A 23391-nucleotide genomic window follows, 5' to 3' on the forward strand; every position below is an offset into this window, starting at 1 on the left:
TGGCCGCCGTTCCTGAGTCCTCGGCCAAGATGGCAGCCAAGCCTGAGTTCCCGGCCAAGATGGCAGCCAAGCCTGAGTTCCCGGCCAAGATGGCCGTCGTTCCTGAATCCTCGGCCAAGATGGCCGCCAAACCTGAGTTCCCGGTCAAGATGGCCGCCGTTCCTGAGTTCATGGCCAAGATGACCGCCGTTCCTGAACCCTCGGCCAAAATGACCGCCCAACCTGAAATCCCGGCCAAGATGGCCACCAAGCCTGAGTCTGCACCCAAGATGGCTACCGCCAAGTCAGAGTCTCCTCTGGTTCCGCCCAGCCTTCCTGAGTATCCTCTGGCTCCGCCCAGTCTCCCAGAGTTTTCGCTGGTTCCGCCCAGCCCTCCAGTGACTGCGCCGCCAGAGCGCCGTCTAGTGACTGCGCCGCCAGAGCGCCCTCCAGTGACTGCGCCGCCAGAGCGCCCTCAAGTGACTGCGCCGCCAGAGCGCCCTCCAGTGACTGCGCCGCCAGAGCGCCCTCCAGTGACTGCGCCGCCAGAGCGCCCTCCAGTGACTGCGCCGCCAGAGCGCCCTCCAGTGACTGCGCCGCCAGAGCGCCCTCCAGTGGCTGCGCCGCCAGAGCGCACTGTTTACCCGGACTGTTTACCACTGTTTACCTGGACTGTTTACCCGGCCATGGTTTCTTGAACCCCCAGATCCGCCATGGTCTCCTGGACTGTTTTTTTGGCCATGGCTCCCTGAGCCTCCTGACCCGCCATGGCCACCTGAGATCCCTGATCCGCCCAGGGCGCCCACCCTCCCTCCCCTTTGGATGTTATTAGGCGCGGGACGCGCCTTCGGGGGAGGGGGGGGGGGTAATGTCAGTATCATGTCTGTGTTCTGTCATGTTTTCCTAGTGTCTTTTCCCCTATGTTTCTAGCTAAGATGGTTTAGTCCTTGTCTCCCCCTTTTGGTTTATGTTTAGTTAGTTCAGTCATGCCCATATTTGTATTTCCCCCTTGTTATCTTGTTTGTGACCACGCCCCCGTTTCAGTATATTTAATAGTTTGTGTGTGCACTCCCCATTTGTCTGTCAATGCTTTCTGTTACTTCTGTTTGCTTGGTTCATGTACTCATCTTATGCTCCCGGTTTTTGTTTATTTGTATTAGTTTCAGTGTTTTGTTTTAATAAATCTACTCCGGTTCTCCTCATCATTCTCCACTCCTCAACCCCGCCTGGATCGTGACAATACCGTGCTAAGGGAGTAGGGAGCAGTGAACACTGCATAGGGACCCTGTCGATCGGAACGCACCTTAAGTGTCATGACTTCAGCACTGTGGCTCTTATGCAAAAATCAACTAATTTAACAAAAGCCTAAAACATTCTTTTTGGGCTGTCTTTGCAAGCACTGCTGTTTCCTCTAGAAAACTCACATTTAGTTTTCATTTAAATGAAACTTTCTCTCTCTCTCTCTCTCTCTCTCTCTTTCTGTCCCTCTGTGTCTCTCTCTGTCGTGGTGTAGAGGAGTTGTACGTGTGGATGTTAATCTTCAGGATGTGGACATTGACCAGTGCTCCAGCAGTGGCTGGTTTGCAGGAACTCACCGCTGTAACTTGACAACTATGGAGGTGAGTGTTTTGTTTTATCATTAACACATAATGACTGAGTGATAGTGACTGAGAGTATGAACATCACAAAAGCACTCAAAATGTTTTTTCTGCGTCCAGATTTACATTAGACAGAAGCTCAGAAGTAAACACAAAATGTAATTAAAATCAAATATTGCCCCAAAAGCGCATTATGATCAGCACAAAGGTCATATTTTGGTGTAGAAATGCAAGTGGCTTGGTATTTATTTGTGCATTAAATCACAAATGTGAAATGACCTGTGTGTATTGATAGCACATAAAACATTTGAGCATTTTGTTCTATGCAATGTTTGCATTTAACATTGTTTTCCCCTGCTGCCTATGACCTTATCAAAGCACACCTGCATGCTTAGAGCTTTCTGACTTCATAATGTCCCTGAAGTGAAACTTCATTTTATCAGCATCATTCTCATTTCCAATTAATTAGACAGAGCGCAATGATATTTTTGTTTGCTCAAGTGGGATTGCTTTCATGGTTCATTTTTTTTCCTCCACTGTGTGGCTTTCCCTCCAGATTGGTTCATTATCTTTGTTTGTATTTTAGATGTATTAAATGGGGGATTTATCACATCCTTGACTGGAGTCTGTAGTAAGCTGGGCAGGAAGTTGCTCTGCGAGAGCTAATTAGACCATCCGAGCTGTTCTGCCCGTGTGCCAGTGAGAGTTTGGGCCGATTTGGATGTTTCTGGAAGGCGCACTCGTACGCTAAATCACATTACTGCGTGGGTTTATGCATTATGTCATTGCACAAGTGCTGAACTACATGAAGTGGTGTGAAAAACACACAAACAAATCTTAAAGCAAGCATGGTGCAAACATTTGTTCAGCTGTTTTTTGTTTTTGTTTTGTTTAAATTCTGCTAGTAAAATATAGTGTATAATAGTGTATAAAATGCCAATTCAACTTAGATGAAACACTTAGTGTTCAGAATCTGCTCTTTCTCAGTCTAAAGTGAGATTTGTTCTCCATCTGTGTGTGTGTGTTGGATAGGGGTAGGTGATATAGCCAAAATATTATATTATCATAGCATGAGTAATTTGTGATTTATCGGAACACTATGCATCACAATATGCAGTTGTTGTTGTTGTTTTGTTTTTTTTTGCTGGGACTTTAAGGACAATGATTTATATTTAATAACCAACTGATAATTCATATCTTTGCATAATTTAGTAAGTTTTTCAAACTTGGACCCCAGCCAAAAAGATTATTCATAACAAATAAATAGTAAAAACAAAAGACTCAAAACTCTGGAACTGCATGGTTTAGACTCTTAAGTTCTGATTGGATTATTAACAAACAGCTCAGAACATGAGAAAATACAGGAGCCCATTTTGATTTGCTCAGTGCTGTTCACACAGAATGTGTTTTCAATCCACATTTATTGTTTTTTAATTATTTTCCTTTTTTTTGGACAGGTCAGTGTGTTCCTATTTCGTGGGCAGGCAGGAATTATGCTAATGTGTTACCCACTGACGTAGATCGGTAAGAAGCAGAAGATTCGAAAATACAATGAATCGTTAAGTCGATTCTGAGTCGGCTTTTTCTTTTGAGACACAATATTTTTATGTATAATGCACTTTTTTGATTAAAGGAGAAGTTCACTTCCAGAACAAAAAGTTACAGATAATTTACTCACTCTCTTGTCACCCAATATGTTCATGTCTTTTTCTTCAGCTGATAAGAAAACATTTCAGGAATTATCTCCATAAAGTGGACTTCAATGGTGCCCCCGAGTTTGAACTTCCAAAATGCAGTTTAAATGCAGCTTCAAATAGCTCTAAATAATCCCAGCCGAGGAAGAAGGGTCTTATCTAGCAAAATGGTCGGCCACTTTTTAAACAAATTGACAATTTAAATACTTTTTAACCTCAAATGGTCTGCGTGAACTTTTCTGGGTCAGTACAGATAGGGTATGTTAAAAAAAACTCCCATCTCAGTTTTTTCCCCAACTTCTAAAACATCCTACATCACTGTAGAAGTGCCTTTACAAAATAAGGAAAAACAGTGATGTATGATGATTTTGACATTGAAGAAGAAATAAAATGGGATTTTTTCGACCTACCCTAACTGTATTGACTCGGATTACACAGACTACGCATGCGCGTCGCAGAGATGAGACAAGACGAGCATTTGAGGTTAAAAAGTCTATGAATTGCTAATTTGTTTAAAAAATAGCAGATCGTTTGGCTACATAAGACCCTTCCTCCTAGGATGGGATCGTTTAGAGCTATTTGAAGCTGCATTTAAACTGCATTTTGGAAGTTCAAACTCGCAGACACCAAAGAAGTCCACTATATGGAGAGAAATCCTGAAATGTTTTCCTCAAAACCATAATTTCTTTACGACTGAAGAAAGAAAGACATGAACATCTTGGATGACAAAGGGGTGAGTTAATTACATGTACATTTCTGTTCTTTAACAACTTCGCATACTGTTTACATTGAACCTGCTCTTCAATATAACTCCAATTGTATTCGTCTGGAAGAAAAAGTCATAAGGACCTAGGATGGTAAATCATCGAGTAATTTTCATTTTTGTGTGAACTATCCCTTTAAGATCTTATTAAAAGTGTTTTTCATAACTATTCTGTTCCATTGCATCATGCTCAGAAAAAGAATGGAATTTGTGACTCTAATGCTTAAAAAGAGGTCAGGTCTTCTATTCAGTGTAATGAAATATTGCGTGGACTGGACTGGGTTTGTAAAGCCCAGTTGTTGTCTTGTGTTGAGGAGAATTTGCCAGTAAGCTGTGATCCATTATAAATGCAGTATAATGGATTTCGGTGGGCTTACTAAATTATTGACCTTGCTCTGTGTCTGTGTGGTCCCACTCATGGGAACACTAGAGGAAAAGCAGCAAGGAAAAGCACGGCAGCCTTTATAAGCACAACACTTGCTCCCGACCACAGCAACTGAAGCACAGCAATATTCAGAAGGGTTTCCTGTGCTTATGATAGAGAAGAAATACTAGTGTGCTGTCAGAGAAAGAGGCAGAAAGCTGTGTGTGTGTGCAGTGTGAATCTATTTATAGCCTCATCTCTACCTAAGACGGCAGGACTATGCCTTTTAAAGACTGTCCTGTCATTCAAGATGAGCAGCATCAGCTTGGGGCATCCTGAATCATATGCACTAAATGTCCTGCAATGACTTTGGTGGATTAACCTGTTTAGTTTCTCCGTTACAGCTCGAGAAAAGAGCTCTGGTGACTCGAGACAGAAAATGTCCAAGGCCGGCACCATATAATCAGAGCTTTGTCACATGCAGGCAGCATTTTCCTTTCTGGTTTCCCGTAAGTCTTTTCTACTGCTGTGCCATTTCTTCCACTCAATTAGTTGTAATGGTAATGTGGATCTCATTGGCTGTCAGAAGAAAGCTATTGTTTCTGAGTATAGTCGGTGAGCGTGTCGCATAAACTCTCATGCCTCATTAGTAGAAGACTCTAAAACAGAAGATTTATCATTTCAAATGTAAAGTTCACCTAAAAATGAAAACCTCGTCAAAGGGTTGGGTTCCACAGATAAAAGGAAGTTTATGTTTTAAACAAAAACTTATGACAGAATTTTCTAGATCATTAAATGAGTATCCAATTGGGTGATTGCAAATAAAATAGAAGCAGTAAATAAATGAAATGGTTAATACAAGCTGACCCAAGCACATCAGCAAAAAAAAAAAAATTACATGCAGCTCACTTATTTTTCTAAATAAATAATTTGATAATTCAGTTGTAGAAGCAACATCTTGGAAGCCACCATTTCTTTCTTTTGGAGGAAATGTTAAAGGAACACTCCACTTTTTTTGGAAATAGGCTCATTCTCCAACTCCCCCCGAGTTAATAAGTTGATTTTTACCGTTTTGAAATCCATTCAGTCGTTCTCCTGTTCTGGCGATATCACTTTTAGCATAGCTTAGCATAGATCATTGAATCCTATTAGACCAATAGCATCGCGTTCAAAAATGACCAACGAGTTTCCATATTTGTTGTATTTAAAACTTGACTCTTCTGTAGTTATATCGTGTACTAAGACCGGTGGAAATGCAAAGCTGCGAGTTTCTAGGCTGATAAGATTAGGAACTACACTTCCATTCTGGCGTAACAGTCAAGGAAGTTTGCTGCCGTAATATGGCCGAAGCAGGCGGAGTATTATCAGAAATGAGTTCCCAGCTAGTTTAGCATTTGCACATGTGCTGCATGATATTACTGCTCCTGCTTTACCCTGATCTTCAAATTGTTATGCAAATAATACATTGTTTTTCCTTCTGAAGCATCAGTGAGCGTTTGAACCTTCTGTAATAGTTGCATATGAGTCCCTCAGTTGTCCTCAGTGTAAAAAGGTGGATCTCAAAATCTTACAGTCATTGTTGGAAAGGATTCAAATGCACAAAAATGCTGAAAAACTAAAGAATATATGGGACCTGAATGATTTAACTGTTCAGGACAAACAAGGAACTCATGAACAACTTTCACTAAACAAAAAAACCCACAGCTGTGGATCATTCAGGTAACAACACAGTATTAAGAATCAAGTGTATGCGAACCTTTAATTTTTTATTTTCTGTTGTGGACTATATGTGACCCTGGACCACAAAACCAGTCTTAAGTCGCTGGGGTATGTTTGTAGCAATAGCCAAAAATACATTGCATGGGTCAAAATTATTGATTTTTCCTTTATGCCAAAAATCATTAGGAAATTAAGTAAAGATCATGTTCCATGAAGATTTTTTTGTAAAACTCCTACTGTAAATGTATCAAAATGTAATTTTTGATTAGTAATATGCATTGTTAAGAACCTAATTTGGACAACTTTAAAGGTGATTTTCTCAGGATTTTGATTTTTTTGCGCCCTCAGATTCCAGATTTTCAAATAGATGTATCTCAGCCAAATATTGTCCTATCCTAACAAACCATATATCAATAGAAAGCTTATTTACTGAGCTTTCATATTATATATACATTGTAAAATTTAACCTTATGACTGGTTTTGTGGTCCAGGGTCACATATGTAAACGTATTTTATGTGAAATGTCTTATTCTGGTCAGTACTAAATAAAAAATAACATGCATTTTGTATGATCCCTCTTATTTTGGTAAAATAATTAATTAATTTTGCAGTTGTATACAAACTTCTGACTTAAAATGTATATCGCTCTACTTGATTTATAATAATCGGCATCAGCCCTGAAAAACACATAGCAGTCAACCCCTAAAACAGACTTTGAACACTGTGTAAATATTCCCAATATTCCCCCTTGGATAGTTTATAAATCATCTTTATAAAACTCTTTCAGTTCAGCAGCATTCTGGGATGTCTGCTGTGAATCTCTCATGCCAAAGCATCTCAGGTTAAGGTCAAGCTTCTCCAGAAGGCGTGTATTTTCTTCTGTTAAAGCCGTTGTGTTGTTGATTCACTCCTGTGCTTTGGATCGTTGTCCTCAACTTCTGTTGAGCTACAGATGGCCTTACATTCTCAGGCAAAATGTCCTGCTAAATCACATTTTATCACCAATTTATGCAGAGATCGAAATTGTGCAACCAGAGTTTGCTATCCACTGATTCTGAAGCCAATGCCATGCTTTAAAATTTTAAATAAAAAGCTGATGTGTCGTGAGAAGTAGTTAATAGGTAGCTGATAAACACAGAAACTCATCACAGCATTGCTGGATGAACTGAACTGAAGGTGCGCCATCATGAATACACACGCAAGTCCAAATATATCCTGTTGCAGGCGTGTTATGTCGGCAGCGTACAGCAGGAGGTTGAGTGCCGCTGTCTTCAGTGACAGATTGATCTTCTAACTCTGCTGATGCTTACACTCCTGAAGATTTTCAAGCTTGAATTCATGTTTTCAAAAGTTTCGGGTCGCCCACATTTATCTGCACTGGAAAGCAGCAGGGCTTGTATTATTAAATCATATTCATACAGAGCATGCTCAAGGGGGGACAGCTAATATACTGGAAAATCATGTTCAGTAGCCTAGGATAGAGGGAATTATTGAACCACAGGAGTGTATAAATCAACATTCAGCCCTCATCAAAGCTTTACCATCTGGTGATTAATTGGCATTAACGATCGGGTGAATCTCACAAGAACAAAACTATCGATTCACTAGACCTTTTAGGATTTTTTTGCATTACAACAATCATTTCATGATAATTAAGCACATTTATCCATAAACTCATTGCAGTCATGTATCTGGACATTGTCATAAACATTTTCATGTTTTAGGTGATTTTTATTCTTATTACTTTTAGTATTTTTACTTAAATAGTAAAAAATACTATTGATATTTTACAGTATACACGTCATAAATGTCCATTGGAGGTGAGTTGAAATTAGCCTATGTGCAGATTTATTAAACCTAGATCAAAACAAATGCAAAATCAAACAAAGACTTAAATAAACGTAAACAAACATGAGCACAGTAACACAAACAAAGCTAGAAAAACACAATTGGAACAAGAGGGCTATATATACACAGAGACAAATGAGCTTATAAGGAACACCTGTGAACAATCAAACAATGAACCAATGAGAAAACAGGACACAAGAGCAGAACAACCAATAAGAACATGACACATAAACAGGGGAGCAGGGGCGGACTGGGACAAAATTTCAGGCCAGGAAATCTCACACTCATCCAGGCCATCCCAAAAACCCACAACAAATTCTGAAACAATGGACAATATTTACTTTTTTTTTTTAAAAGCCATTGTTATTATCACATAACAAAGTATAATCCATTGGCTGGTGCTACGCAACATAATTAAAGATTATCTCTTGAAATTCCATTTACCTTTTTATAAAAATGTAAGTATTACATTAGGACCATGTGCTATTGTTTTATCTTGCCTAAATGTCAAAACTGTTGGCCTACAATAATAGCTACATCTTGAATATATCTTTAGTAAAATCCTAATACTGAATTTTTTTTGCATTATCATGGGTCATGTTTTGTCCTTAGGAAAATTAACCATGGTTTAATTAGGCCTATGGTGAAAGTATAGTAGTAACCGTGTTTTTTTTTTTTTTGGCATTTTGATTACAATTTGTATAACCAGAGTTTTACTACAAATACCATAAAGTGTAGCAAAACCTTTGTTCATTTATAGTTTAACTATAGTAACAATGGTTTTTGGTTTTTAGTGAAAACATGGTTCATTTTTGTAAGGGTTGTATTGTTGTTAGCCTTAGCTCCCTCTAAACGTGTTATAAAACAATTTGAATATTTGTCTGCTAAGTTCCTACTCTTTACAAGTTACGCTATTTTGTTAATTTTGCCGCAAACTGACTACTATTGATAATATTTGCAAGCAGTTTAATGCTTAACCAAGAAAACAAAACTACAATAGTCTATTTACAGATGTATCTGACCTGTAAATGAAGTACTGAACAGGACAGTTTCGACCCTCTGCTCCACCTGGGCGCTCCATTCTCGAGTCTTGCATTTATTTGGCGGACGCGCGGATGGGCGGAGCGTGCGCGTGGCGAATTGCATTGTCAGTCAAGATGAACCGGATTACGATTTATTAGAGTATTATTATTAAATGGCGAATTTGGAAATAATCACTTTGGTACATTCGGCAGGCAACAGAAACAACAACAACAATATATATGAAAATAAAATGTAAATAAAAAAATGGCAGCGGGCCAAATTGGCTGCCAGGCCACCGGGAATTGTCCCGGTTCTCCCGATGGCCAGTCCGCCCCTGCAGGGCAGTGCATGGCAGGAGGATAGGGTTGCCACCCGTCCCTCAAAATACGGAATCGTCCCGTATTTGAGAATGAAATTGCGCGTCCCGTTTTGAATCAATACGGGACGGGTTTTGTCCCGTACTTTTTATATATATTTTTTAAAGCAGCGTCTCATGCAAATAATCACTGCGGTAAAGCCAGCCGCGGTTCAGAAAAACACGGTCAAGCCAGCCGCGAATGATTTTAAGTGTGCGCGCATATTACAGTGATTACGGTAGTTTCAGAACCAACACAGAGAGAACGCGCTTGCAGCAGAGCGCTTTTCATTTAGACGCCCAGCAGGACTGAGAGATACTACATAAATGCTCGTGAATTTTTACTTACTTATTTATTTGCATTTCTGCTTTAATATCCGTTTTATTTATTGGTGTACTTGACGGTTCTTTTCTGAGAAATGGGACATTATTAGACTTTAGAGTCTAATAAGTAGAAAAAAAACCAATGATCAGTTCTTATTCAGGACGTCCCATATTATATGCACAACTCATATGAAACCTTTTTACTGCAGCATTTTTGAGATGACTCCCCCCCGTCCCTTATTTTTGGGTATTAAAAGTGGTAACCCTAGCAGGAGAACATAAGGGCAGGTGAAACGTGACAGGAAACAGGAGATGTATGGCAACCCATTTCTGCCACAGAATTAAACATAAAAAAGATTTAAAAAAAGCCTTTTTTTCAGAATTGTGAGATATAAGTTTGCAGTTCTGAGAAATGAAGTTAGAATTGTGTGATATAAAAACTCACAGTTGCAAGTTAAAAACATCAGTATTTCATGATAGAAACTCAGAATTGCAAGAAACAAATGTTAATATTTCGCAGTTCAGAGAAATTTCCCCCCTCAGAAATGGACTTTATAACTCACAGTTGCCGTTATTTAAAAAGTCTGTTATTTCTCACAATTGTGAGTTTATATCCTGCTATTCTGACTTCATAACTTGCAATTTTAAGTTTATATCACACAATTCTGAGAAAAAAAGTCAGAATTCAGAATTCTCGCAATTAGACTTTAGAATTCGCAATTGCAAGTTTGTACTATGCAATTCTGAGAAAAAGTCACAATTGTGAGATATAAACAATTGGACTTTTTTTCTCAGAATTGTGACTTCATATTTTGCCATGTTATTAAGTCAGAATTGTGAGATATAAACTCGCTCGCTTGCAATTCTGCGAACATGAGTTTTTCCCCTTCGGAACTGGACTTTATAACTCGCAATTGCAAGTTTATATCTCACAGTTCCAAAAAAAAATCAAAACTGCGAGAAAATTTGCAATTCTGTCTTTGGCCTGGTTTTTCAGACAGGGCTTAGACTAAGCCAGGATAAGGGAATACTTCAATTAGGACATAAATGCCTCAGAAAAAAACATGCATCTTGAGACACACCAGTGTCACTGATATATTTCAAGATCAGTCAGTGCAAGTTTTTTTCAGTTGAAACAGTTCAGACTTACATTTTAGTCTGGGACTAGGCATAAGCCTTGTTTGTGAAACCGGGGGTTTATTTCTCGCAATTGTGAGTTTATATACCGCTATTCTGACTTCATAACTTACAATTGTGAGTTTGTATCTCACTATTCTAAGAAAAAAGTTAGAATTGGGATTTTGTATTATGCAATTCTGAGAAAAAGTCACAATCGTGAGATATAAACTCACAATTCTGCATTTTTTCTCAGAATTGTGACTTCATATTTTGACTTTATAATACTCAAATGCAAGATACTAAGTCAAAATGTTCTGCGAACATATGGGTCTTTTTTCCCCCTCAGAACTAGACTTTATAATTCGAAAAGTCAGAACTGCAATTCTGAAAATGTCGCAATTACCTTTTTATTTTATATTCAGTGGTGGAAGCAGGCCTCCACAGAAATGACTGACTAATCCACAAAAAAACAAAAAAAAACATGTAAACCTAAACGCAATACAAAACCCAACACCAAATGTGACAACATGCCTTACTGGAATACTTGATTCTAATTGGTCAGTCATGACATTCTGGGGAGTGTAACACAGAATAACACACCGCTTATGCGAGTATTTGTGGTTGTCATTCACATCTCTCATATCACATGTTTCAAACACAACTGCTATCATCTTGCACCTCAGTTATTGACTGTATTTTCTGTAAAATGAAACTGGAAGACTTCAGTATTAATAGCAGACCTGCTGTAATATTGTTGAAGTGTTTGTCTTGTTGACAAAGAGGATGACAAACACATACAATGTTAAAATGCTTTCTTCTCAAATAACATGTTATGTCATTTATTTGGTGAAAAGCTGTGTAATTAGTGACATAATTGTATGCCTTAAATGTCCGTCTGAATTTCATCTAGACTCAGAAACTTTGCATTTAAATTTAAATTTCAATATTTCAACTCAAATCAATATTTAGTGTCCATTTATTTACTTTTGTGACACAAGTAGCCGTGTAAAAAGCAGGATAATGTACGTCCAGAATAAATTGAAATACTATCCGCTATCTCCCTGTCTGCATTTATTATGCAATAGCAACCTGCTGGATGTACATTATCCTATACTTATTACAATGAATTTTAAAACCATTTAATATTTCAACTGGTTTAAATTAGATGCAGTACAATAAATACTACCATTACTTTTTACATTGCAATAACAACATTTTGATTGTAATTATAGTATTGAGAATTTGAGGGGCGTTTGATCTGTAGCATTATTCTAAAAGAGCAAAACATAAAACCTGTAAATGTAATGTAAAAATTTTAATTTAAAAACCTGTTTTATTCTGTCTGAGGCACCCATGTTCACACAGAAGATTTTGCTCAAGAGCTGTAAGTAAAAAAATGGAGGTAATTATTTTCTGGTAAAATTGTTCTCTCATTAAGACTTGACACATTGAATCCTTCTTGCTAAAATAAAGGTGACAAAACAGGGACTAATTGAACCTGAAACCTTTCTCTGAGATCAGCATCTGGCCCATGATGAGAGCTTCACTTCATTAGATTTCCTCTGGACTTCATGGCACTTCCCGATTATTTATAGAGCCTTGTGAACTTGGTGTGACTTGGTCAGACCTAGTTCACAGTACAACTATTTATTTCTCTTTTCTTTTTCTTTTTTTCTAAAAGGTGAAGTTCACAAGTCTCCTTTGTACTTAAAGGGATAGTTCACCCAAAAATGAAAATTCTGTCATTAATTACACATCTCATCACACATACAGTATGTCACAAAAGTGACACACCTCACATTTCACAACCATTTTAGTATCTTCTCAAGGGACAATACTATAGAAATGAAACTTGGATATATTTTAGAGTAGTCATTGTGCAGCTTGTATAACAGATTTATAGATATAGTGTAGATTTACTGTCCTCTGAAAATAACTCAACATACAGCCATTATTGTCAAAACAGCTGGCAACAAAAGTGAGTACACACTAAGCGAATATATTGTGTTAGCACCATAGTAATCTGGCACTGCCTTAATCATCCTGGACATGGAATTGACCAGAGCTGCACAGGTTGTTGCTGGGATCCTCTTCCACTCCTCACAGAGCTGCTGGATGTTAGACACATGGTGCTTCTCCACCTTCCGCTTGAAGATGCCCCACAGGTGCTTAATAGAGTTCAGGTCTGGAGACATAGTTGGCCACCCCATCACCTTCACCTTCAGCTTCCTCAGCAAGGCAGTTGTCATCTTGGTGGTGTGTTTGGGGTCGTTATCATGTTGGAAAACTGCCGTTCGTCCTATTTTTTGGAGGGAAGGCATCATGTTCTGCTTCAGACTGTACAGTACATAATGGAATCCATGTTTTCCTCAATGAACTGCAGCTCTCCAGTACCAGCAGCACTCATGCAGCCCCAGACCATGATGCTACCACCACCATGCTTGACTGTGGGCAAGACACAATTTTCTTGGTACTCCTTACCAGGGCATCGCCACACATACTGGACACCATCTGAGCCAAACAAGTTTATCTTATAGTCTCATCAGACCACAGGACATGGTTCCAGTAATTCATGCTCTTGGACAGGTTGTCTTCAGCAAACTGTCTGCAGGCTTTATTGTGAGCCAGCTTTAGATAAGGCTTCCTTTTGGGACGACACCTCACTGTAAAAAGTTTTCACCAGATTCAACTTTTTTAAGTTCAGCAGCTGCCTTAAGTTTTTAAATTACATCAGCTTAAAACTGCAATTCATCTTGCAACCTGTAAAGCAATGCTGGCAGCACTCATGAATCTGTTTTTGAATCCAGGTTCTGCAAGTGACACACAAAATGAGTGCTCAACTTCATCAATCGACCCTTGCAAGGCCTGTGCCGAATGGAACCCATCTTGGAAAAGCTCTGTATGACCCTGACCAGTGTAGTGTAACTCAGTTTCAGGGTGTTACTGAACCTAACAGCTTTGGCCATCTTTGTGGAGAGCATCAATTCTAATTCTCAAATCCTCAGAGAGTTCTTTGCCATGAGATGCCATGTTGAACATTCAGTGGTCAGTATGAGAGAATTGTACTTAAGCACCTCATTTGAACTGCTCTAACACAAGATACACATCTTTGTATGGTCCTGTCAAGCAGACAAAAACATAAACATGATGAATAGGACATGTGGCTTTGCATGGTTAAACAACATACTGATGTTATCACTTAGGGTGTACTCACTTTTATTTCCAGCTATTTTGACAATAATGGCTGTATGTTGAGTTATTTTCAGCAGACAGTAAATCTTTACTGCTATACAAGCTGCACAATGACTACTCTAAAATATATTCAAGTTTAATTTCTACAGTATTGTCCTTTGAGAAGATATACTAAAATGGTTGCTGAAATGCGAGGGGTGTATTCACTTTTGTGAGACTCTGTACATCATAGTACTTTTGTAAACGTGCATTGAAGATGGACAAGGAAGAGCAGAAATTGTTTAATAAAGCCATTATTGTTTTCTTAGCTTTATAGCTTTATAAAAATAATAATATTTTAATGATGTTCTTAACTACCTTTTTGAGATTTGACAGTTGCGTTGCTGTCTATGCATGGTCAGAAAGCTCTGAGATTTCTTCAAAATATCTTAATCTGTGTTCTGAAGATAAACAAATGTCTTTGTTTGGAATGACATGAAGGTGAGTAATTAATGACAGAATTTTCATGTTTGGATGAAATATTGCTTTAAAACAGGCACAAAATGTCATTGTTGTTACAGCAGTGTGAAATGCACATCTTATGTGTATCATCTTTCTTGTTGCACTGTATGTATTGTTCTACGTAAACAGTTTTGATTTCAAGCTAAACAGTCATTTCAAAGGGCCTTTAAGGAGAAAGCTGCTGTGAGCCCATCTGTTTGCACGCTCGTGTGAGCTTTACCGTGATGTTGCCAGAATATGAGTTAAAATAAACTGCTGCACAGTATTGACTGTCATAATAACTCATAAAACTGACATTTTCAAACCTGGAAAAGTGATAAATGACTGTGACATCACTGTCACAGATGGTCTATTAGCAGAGACGATTTCCTCAGGAAGTTCCTTGCTCTACTGCGAGTTGTGTTGAACAAAATTATATAATTTCTAGCATCAGTTAAGGTTTCAGCTAGAGCTAGAGATGCACCGATTGCAATTTTCTTGGCCGATTCCGATTCCGATTTTTCAGTAAGTGTGACCTGCCGATTCCGATTTTTGCCGATTCCGATTTTTTTTTTAAGAACTGTAATGAAAGCATGGGCCTATACAGAAATATTTTCTTTAATTAAATTTATTTTATAATAAAATAATTTTTTAAACATTACAGGATCTTCTTACAACAAAATAACTTTAACAACAAAATAAAGTGCTTTGTGCTTTTGAAAAAGGTATAAAATTAGTTCCTGCAACTAACATAGTATATAGTTATAAAAAAAATCTACTTTTCTTCAATTAATTTTATATGGATTTTTTTTTTAAACATTAATTACAGGATCATCTCACAACAATAACTTTAATAACAAAAAGTGCACTGTGTCTTCAAACAGGTATAAATACCAATGCTAGTACTAAATGCTATTACTTGAGCATTAATGGCAAATTTTTCTTGATAAAGAGAAGCATTTCTGCCTTGTCACCAGTTAATCCAGCGGTAACGTTACTACACTTCAGAACATTCATTCACATATTTGCGCTACGCCACCGCATACAGCGTCTTCATACACAGATGAAACTTACTAGAGAAGTGTAACATAAATGCATCTGTAAATAAATACAAATTAAATTCACGTCGCGCACGCTTAAATTACCTTCAAATGTAACATATATGCTCGCTTCGAACTATTAGTGTGTGAAGAGGCTGTATGCAGGCACAGCGCAAATATGTGAATGAATGTGTCATGATCTGCGCTGTGGGTTTTCCCTCAGCCACCTGAGGTCGCTGTTTCCCTTTCCCTTGCACTGCACTTCCCTGATTGTTTATACCTGTCTTGTTGTCATCAGCACTCATCAAGCTCACACCTGTTCACAATCATATGGACTATAAGAACTCTCATTGCCCACTATTCATTCTGGCTGCATTGTCTTTGTGTGTGTTTCTCTGTGTTCCTGATCCTGGCTCCTAGACCGTGTTTCCTGTTTTGTTTAATTTGATCTTTGATTCTAGTTGTGTTGTGCCGTGTTGGCCTTTTGTTTGTGTTTAGTTTGTTTATTTATATTAAAACTACCTTCCCTGCATTTGGACCCAGATCTCCTCCTTACCAACGTGACAGAATGAAAGTGTAGTAAACGTCAACGGATTTCCCCTGCTCAGGGAGTAGGGAGCAATGAACACTGGGCAGGGACCATGTCAATCGGAACACAGTTCATTCACGAAGCTTACTTCTAACGAGCGGGTTATCTGAATCAAGTGTGTTAACTTCGTGGTTGTTCCCTCACGTTGTATTTTGGCCTTATAAATGTTACAAACTGCGATCTTTGTGTCATCCTCACTCACACCAAAGACATATTTACACGCGACTGTGAGTGTGCACGTGGATGTGACGTAATTGCATGCGCCGCTGGCAATATAGGGATCGGCTAGGAATCGACAAGAGGAGAAATTGACCGGCCGGTCACCGATCCAGGCCGATCATGCAAAAAAACGGCCAATTCCGATCACTAGCCGATCAATCGGTGCATCTCTAGTTTCAGCGCTTAGAGAAAGACTTAGTGGAACTGGTACTTATAAGCTTAATTGTGTCTCCTGTATTAAAACTAAACCCTTTGTTTCAGTGTAAACCAGTTGTGGGCCATGGATTTGTGCTGGACAAGTACAAGTGTCAATGCAAGAGAGGTTTCTACCACCCAAGCCGAGTGGTGCTCAATGGCTTCTCAAGTAAGTACTAATCTCAATGGTGAGACTTTGGATTTATTATGTGAATTGTTTTTGAGGTGAACTGTACACTCTTAAAAATAAAGGTGCTTTACGATGCCATAGAAGAACCTGTTTGTCTAAATGGTTCCATAAAGAATCTTTAATATCTGAAAATCTTTTCTGTTTCACAAAATGTTCTTTGTGGCAAAAGAAGGTTCTTCAGGTTATAAAAAGATAAGAAAGAGATGGTTTTAGTGAAAGGTTCTTTGTGGAACCAAAAATGGTTCTTCTATGGCATGGCTGTGAAGAACCTTTTAAAGCACCTTTATTTTTAAGAGTGTACCTCTAAACCAGCCATAATGTAAATCTTATGGTATTTTAATAATTGTATAATAAAAACGGGTTCACCTTCAGTGCAAATCAATTAGATTATTTCACTATATTGTCAGCGAGCAATAAATGTTTAAACAGAACTAGTCTGGATTGAATTCATCTTTCTGACAGAAGCGGATACACCTTCCACCAGATAATTTATGATCTCAAACTAGGCACAAATACCCCAAAGACAGAGTTTATATCTATTTAATGCGAAGAGTCCTAGTTGTTAAGAGCAATAATCCTCTCTCACACGCTCACATATAAACTGATGTAAAAATAGGTGCATTGAAATGAGTCTCCTCTACTTTTAAAGGAGAAATCTATATGCAAAACTCAATTTTGAAGTCAGTTTTTTTTTCAGAAAGTGAAAGTTCTCAGAAATTTCCACTTCATTAACATTAACCAAACCTTCCAGTTTTATCTGAATTCTGAAGGTTTTTATAGAAGAAAAACATTGCCTGATTTATTCCTAAACATTTTATTCCTAAAAAATATAGTGAAAATGTGTTCTTTTCTGTCTAATAACAAGTGATGCAAAAGCCTCTCTGTAAAAGCCTTTAACACAAAATTCTGAAGCTGCCTTTATTCAATGTTTAGGTTTATGTTCTTTAATTAGATAATACCTCATTTACATGTTTAAGCATAACATTTAAGAAAACTTATAACACAATGTACTGAGATTGATCAACTGGGGAAAATATGGTGATATCTACTTGTATTGCCTTCTTCATATAGTAATGAATTATCATTACCATAGAGACAGTATGAGCTCATTTACATACAAGCAAATGTGGACTAATTACAAAAGGCTGCAGCTGTGTCCAAACACGTGGAAGATACACGCATTACCTTATTTCATATTTGATAAACCAATGCTTCCATGTACAAAAGCCCTGGGACTCTTTGAAAATCATCCAATCTAAGTTTAGTGAGTTGGTTGTGTCGTCTTGCAGGAGCCTCTGTTGTTATAGTCTGTTATCTGCTCTTTGTCACTGTGTGTGTGCTCTGCATTATTATGTTACTATTGTGCTGTTACATCAGTGTTCTCTTGACTTCACTTCCTCGGGAGAAGTCACTTTGGAGAAAGCCAGATTAAGAAGTTTTCTTAGTAGGAGCTAGTGCAAGTCAGCCATAATGTTCTTCAGAAGAACTCCACGCTGATTTCAGTAGAGATCTGCTTCCATGTTTTTAATACCTTTTGGACCAATAAATCCATGGAGAAATTCTCATAAAGAACAATGAGATCAACAATTTTGCACTCACATCTACTTAATTCAGAGAAATTACCTCTAATGTCACAGAGAAATGTGCTCAAAATGTGCTCAGATTTGCCAAGATGCCAAAGACACTTTAAATCAGTATGAAATAAAATTTAGTAACACATTAGATTAGGAAACACTATTCACTATTAACTAGCTACTTATTAGCATGCATATTACTAGCAATATTGACTGTTTATTGGTGTTTATAAAGCACATATTAATGCCTTATTCTGCATGACCATGTTTAGATTTCTTAACCCTACCCAATAAACTAACAACTACCTTACTATCAACAAGCAGCAAATTAGGAGTTTATTAAGGGAAAATTCTCAGTTAATAGTAAATATGTGTTTCATTATCTAAAGTGTTACTGAAACTCTCCTTATCTATTTTTAAATGCATGTTTTAGATCAGGGGTGTCCAACCCTGTTCCTGGAGATCTGCCTTCCTGCAGAGTTCATTTCCAACCCTGATCAAACACACCTGTCTGTAATTATCAAGTGCTCATTCAGATCCAAATTAGTTACTTCAGTTCTGTTTGATCAGGGTTGGAGCTGAACTCTGCAGGAAGATAGATCTCTAGGAACAGGGTTGGACACTCCTGTTCTAGATCTTATTATGAGCAAAATGTTATTTGTAATCAAAATACCATAACTCAGTCTTCCAGCAAAAATGACAGACTGCCCTCTGGTGATGAATGCCGGATTTCTCCAATCATTTACTGTGACTTTCAACTAGTCTACTAGTCTTATTATGTCAAGTTTTCATGATATTGAAAAACATCAACTGTAACATGTACAGGTGAAGTCAAAAGTTTACATACACCTTGCAGAATCTACAAAATGCATGTTATTTTTTTTTATTTAGTACTGACGTGAATATGATATTTCATGTAAACCAGGGGGACGTTACCAGGGGGTGAAAACTTTTGAACAGAATGAAGATGTGTAATTTTTCTTATTTTGTATAAATCCAAATTCATTTTTCATTTAGTACCACCCTTCTGAAGCTACAGATAATACTTACATGTTTCCCAGAGGACAAAATAAGTTAAATTTACCCTGATCTTCAAATTCAAAAAGACGCAATGCATCGTTTTTCCTTCTGGAGTGTGAAAAGATGGATCTCAAAATCATACAGTCATTGTTGGTAAGGTTTAAAATACACAGAATTCTGAAAAACCAAAGAATTTGTGGGACCTGAAGGAAGACAAACAACTATCACTTAATTTTTTTTTTTTTTTCTCTTGTGGACTATTACTACTTTTACTAATACTACTTTTATGTGAAATATCTTATTCAGGTCAGTACTATGTAAAAAAAATAACATGCATATTGTATAATCCCTCTTATTTTGGTCAAATAATTAACATTTTGCAAATTCTGCAAGGTGTATCTAAAATTTTGACTACAACTGTAGGTGGCTGCAAATCCCTGTTTAAATGAATGATTCATTGTATCATTAATTTAAACAATTTGTTCAAAAGAACTGATTTATTTAGAAATTAAGCAAGTGACTGTCTTTGTGTATGGAACATATGGAATCATTGACTCAAATGATTTGTTCAAAAACAGATTAATTCAGGAACAAAACACAACAGTGTTGCTCTGAGATGCACAAATTTTGTGATCCAGCATGGTTTGAAACAATTTTCGTTGATGAAACAGAAATAAAGAGACAACACTGTGTGCAAAATGAAACTCATTCAGTATTGCCTTTTTGGTTTTTGAACTGTTGTATAAAATGTCTCATTTGCAAAATGCTCTAACATTTAGGTAAACAGCACTCTTGCTTGTGTGAAATTATAAGCAATCATATCTTATAAATATATAACACATACAGGGATGTTTTTGGCTTTTATAACTTGAATTATTAGGGCCATCCAAACTGCATTCTAATAGGCTTCATCATGCAGTAAATGCTTTAGGACTCTTTGTTTTTGCTCGTTGTAGGTGACATAAAGTGCTTAATAATGTCAGCTCGCACGCCGTTAAAACAACAATTACGATTTTATTGTACGATTTTTATTGCACAGTTGATACTTAAAATAAACATAATTTATAAGCGCAAAAATGTACTAGATAAACTGATGTACTGAATAAAATTCCCTTTAATCAATTCTCAATAGGTCAGAGGATGTTGATTCAAGTTCAGCAGTCTCATGTTGGCAACGTTTGATGGGATTTGAGTTTACACCACATGGTTTTTGATAAATCCTTCAGTCACAACCCTGTATAAAATGCATATATGTATATATGTCATAGTATGGTTCTTTGTCATCCTTCTATTGTTAGAATCAGACCAGGGAGCATACTCTGATGAATCCTGGGAATTATCCGGGAGGTGTTTGCCCTGCCGAGAAGGCTGTCAGTTCTGCACGGACGACACGCCGTGTCTGGCTCAGGAGGATACAGCCCTCCGCCTCGCCATGGTTTCGTTTCAGGGGTTCTGCATGCTCCTGGACCTCATCAGCATGATGGTCGTCTACCACTTTCGCCGCAACAAGGTAAGAACATTTACTGTTGGTTATCTTGCCTGGAAAGACTTTGTACTCTCTTCTGCTTTTATTCTGCTAGAGTTACCTGAGCCAAAGAAAAACTAGAGCTTGATTTCTGCTTGAGCAGGTTTATCGGACTGAAGGGCAAATACCGCTTTTAAAAATGTCAAAGTTTAGACTTCAGTATTCTCTCTCTCTCGTTTTTCAGAGAATCAAAGCATCCAGTCTTATACTTCTCGAAGCGATACTTTCAGGATCTGTTCTTCTCTACTTCCCTGTAAGTTCCAATACTTTTTACACTCTTAGTGAAAGAGGAAGATATATTTTTCTTCCTTTCATATCTCATCTGTCACTATTTAAGATCAACATGAAATGTTTGTAAAAGGTGGTATCAGTAAAACACCATTTTACTGCAATAACCTGGCATAATTGTAGGTAAAACATTATAATAAATGAGAAAAAAAGAGAAAACATTCTCTAGTTTAAAGGGATGGTTCACCCAAAAACAAAAATTTGCAGTTTATTAACTCACCCTCATGTTGTTCAATATGTACGTGACTTTTTTTTTAATTCAGTAGAACAGTAAGGAATACTTTTATCTGAAATGATTGTTAATCATAAAATAAGGTCAAAAAAGCATATAGTCAACACTAAATTAATACCTATGGCTCTAGATGATATATTGAGCTGTAATGAAGCGAAACAATCAGTTTGTGCAAGAAACTGAATATTATATACAACATTATTACCTGTAATCCAGAGCCTCAGGCAAAGAGGATATGTGTGTTGTATTATTCATCAAAATGGCCATAACTTGTGTTTTTCCTGGATGCCTCAACCTATATAAAAAAGTAAAAATTACATTAGCGTATGCAATTTCAACAGGAAGCTTACACTCCAGACTTATGAATGCTTCAAAAACCATGTTCGCTTTTTGAGGGACCCATCTGCTTACGTTATGGACTCACAGAGATGGATTATATTTTCTAAAAATCTCTAGGAATAAAATGTTTAGGAATGAATCAGGCAATTTTTCTTCTATAAAAACCTTCAGAATTTAGATAAAACTGGAAGGTTTGGAAATGTTAATGAAATCGAAATTTCTGACTCATAAGAGAACTTTCAATCTAGTGTGCCACAGAATAAAGTAAGTCATTTACATCTGGGACAGCATGAAGGTCAGAAAAAAAATCTATCCATCTAATACTAGATGGAAACTGGACTAATCAGACCAGCGGCATTCATTTTATGTTAACTTTGAAGGAGCAGGCAGCCAGGATGCTGCTGTAAAGATCCATTATGATTTCTTGGCTTTATCCTCAGTTGACTGATTTGTACATTCTGCTCCTGAGGCACTTTCAAATGCAATGGTCTGCTTTTCCATTTCAGTCCTGTACCACGGCTGGCAGTGTGTTACATAAGCCTGTTCAATGTTGAAACAGCAACGTTATATTTATATCAGTCTGAGCGAAGTATTTGTTGACCAGCTTTCTTCGATTTACCATTTCAAATGCAAATTAAGATCTCATTTTGTCACATTTCCATGTTCTGTTGCATCTTAAGAGTCAAGTGAAACCCCATCAGAGCATCCTCACATTGTAATAACTAGATTACTCATGCAAATTTTCGCTGTGAATGAAACTTTGATCAAACACAATGGGAGATGCCCTATATTTGATCACAGCTCATTTGTGAAACCTTCTTCCATCTTGAGTAAATTCAAAATTGAATCTGTCAAAGCTGAATTCCTCAGCCGCAGTGATTCTGTGTTCCCGTTCGATTAAAAACAGGCACGTCGTCTGTTGTGCTCCTGTCTCTGTGGTATTTTTCTCTGTTCTTAAGCTAAGCACACCTCCCAGACCATCTGTGATAGTCAACAGCTCTTGCATTTATATGAGAGATGAGGGAGGATGAAACAGGGTAGGGATGGGAACTTCTAAATGGGGGATTTGAGGAATGGATCGCGCCTGCCGTGTTTTTAATTTGTCATTTTAGCTCGGGATTGACTACAGGAATAATAAAAAACAGATCATTTTACAAACATATAAAAATGTATAAAAAAATCACCCCTAGGACGGATCTGAGTGTGAGGTTGTGGAGGATGCAGCAGACTAATGAAATCTGATTATGACTGTACAGCATCTCTCTGTTCAGACACCTCAATCTGCTTTTTAATGAGAAAGCGTGCTCTACTACATCACACGTCTAGATATGTATTATCATGCTTATCTTCTTCATTTCATCATATTTTGATTTATTGAATGGAAATAACCAACATTTAACCTAATCAAATTTTTAGGGGTTCAAGCACGTAGCGCTGAAACCCTATTATAATTGTTAGAATGGCCAAGGATCATCAATCTCCAAGGAAAACTGATTGCGCAGACCAAACCATAAGTCGAAGAGACTTGAAACATGGAGGGATGGTAGTACTTACACCACCAACAATATCACCAAGGCTGAAAGGAGCGCTACAATGGTCAAAAGTATGAAATCGCTCATAACTCCTAAACCGTCAATCGCATCCTTAGGCCAGACAAGTGTCACAGTTCTGTCAGTTTATGTCTGTTCTTTTGGTTTCTCCCATTGTCTCCCCTGTCATTCT

At 37.6% G+C, this 23391-nt stretch overlaps 1 protein-coding gene across 1 annotated transcript in view; it reads left to right on the forward strand.

The window, feature by feature from the left end:
- Positions 1–149: 149 nt before the first annotated feature.
- gpr158b (G protein-coupled receptor 158b) overlaps positions 150–23391 on the forward strand; it is a 61112-nt gene continuing 37870 nt past the window's right edge. The window contains exons 1-5 of the mRNA XM_073849474.1: positions 150–250; positions 1493–1598; positions 16568–16670; positions 20584–20795; positions 20995–21063. Of these exons, the coding sequence (XP_073705575.1) occupies positions 150–250; positions 1493–1598; positions 16568–16670; positions 20584–20795; positions 20995–21063 (591 nt within the window). The remainder of the gene's footprint in view (positions 251–1492; positions 1599–16567; positions 16671–20583; positions 20796–20994; positions 21064–23391) is intronic.

Source organism: Garra rufa, chromosome 10 (assembly GCF_049309525.1).
Source record: "Garra rufa chromosome 10, GarRuf1.0, whole genome shotgun sequence".
Lineage (NCBI taxonomy): Eukaryota > Metazoa > Chordata > Actinopteri > Cypriniformes > Cyprinidae > Garra > Garra rufa.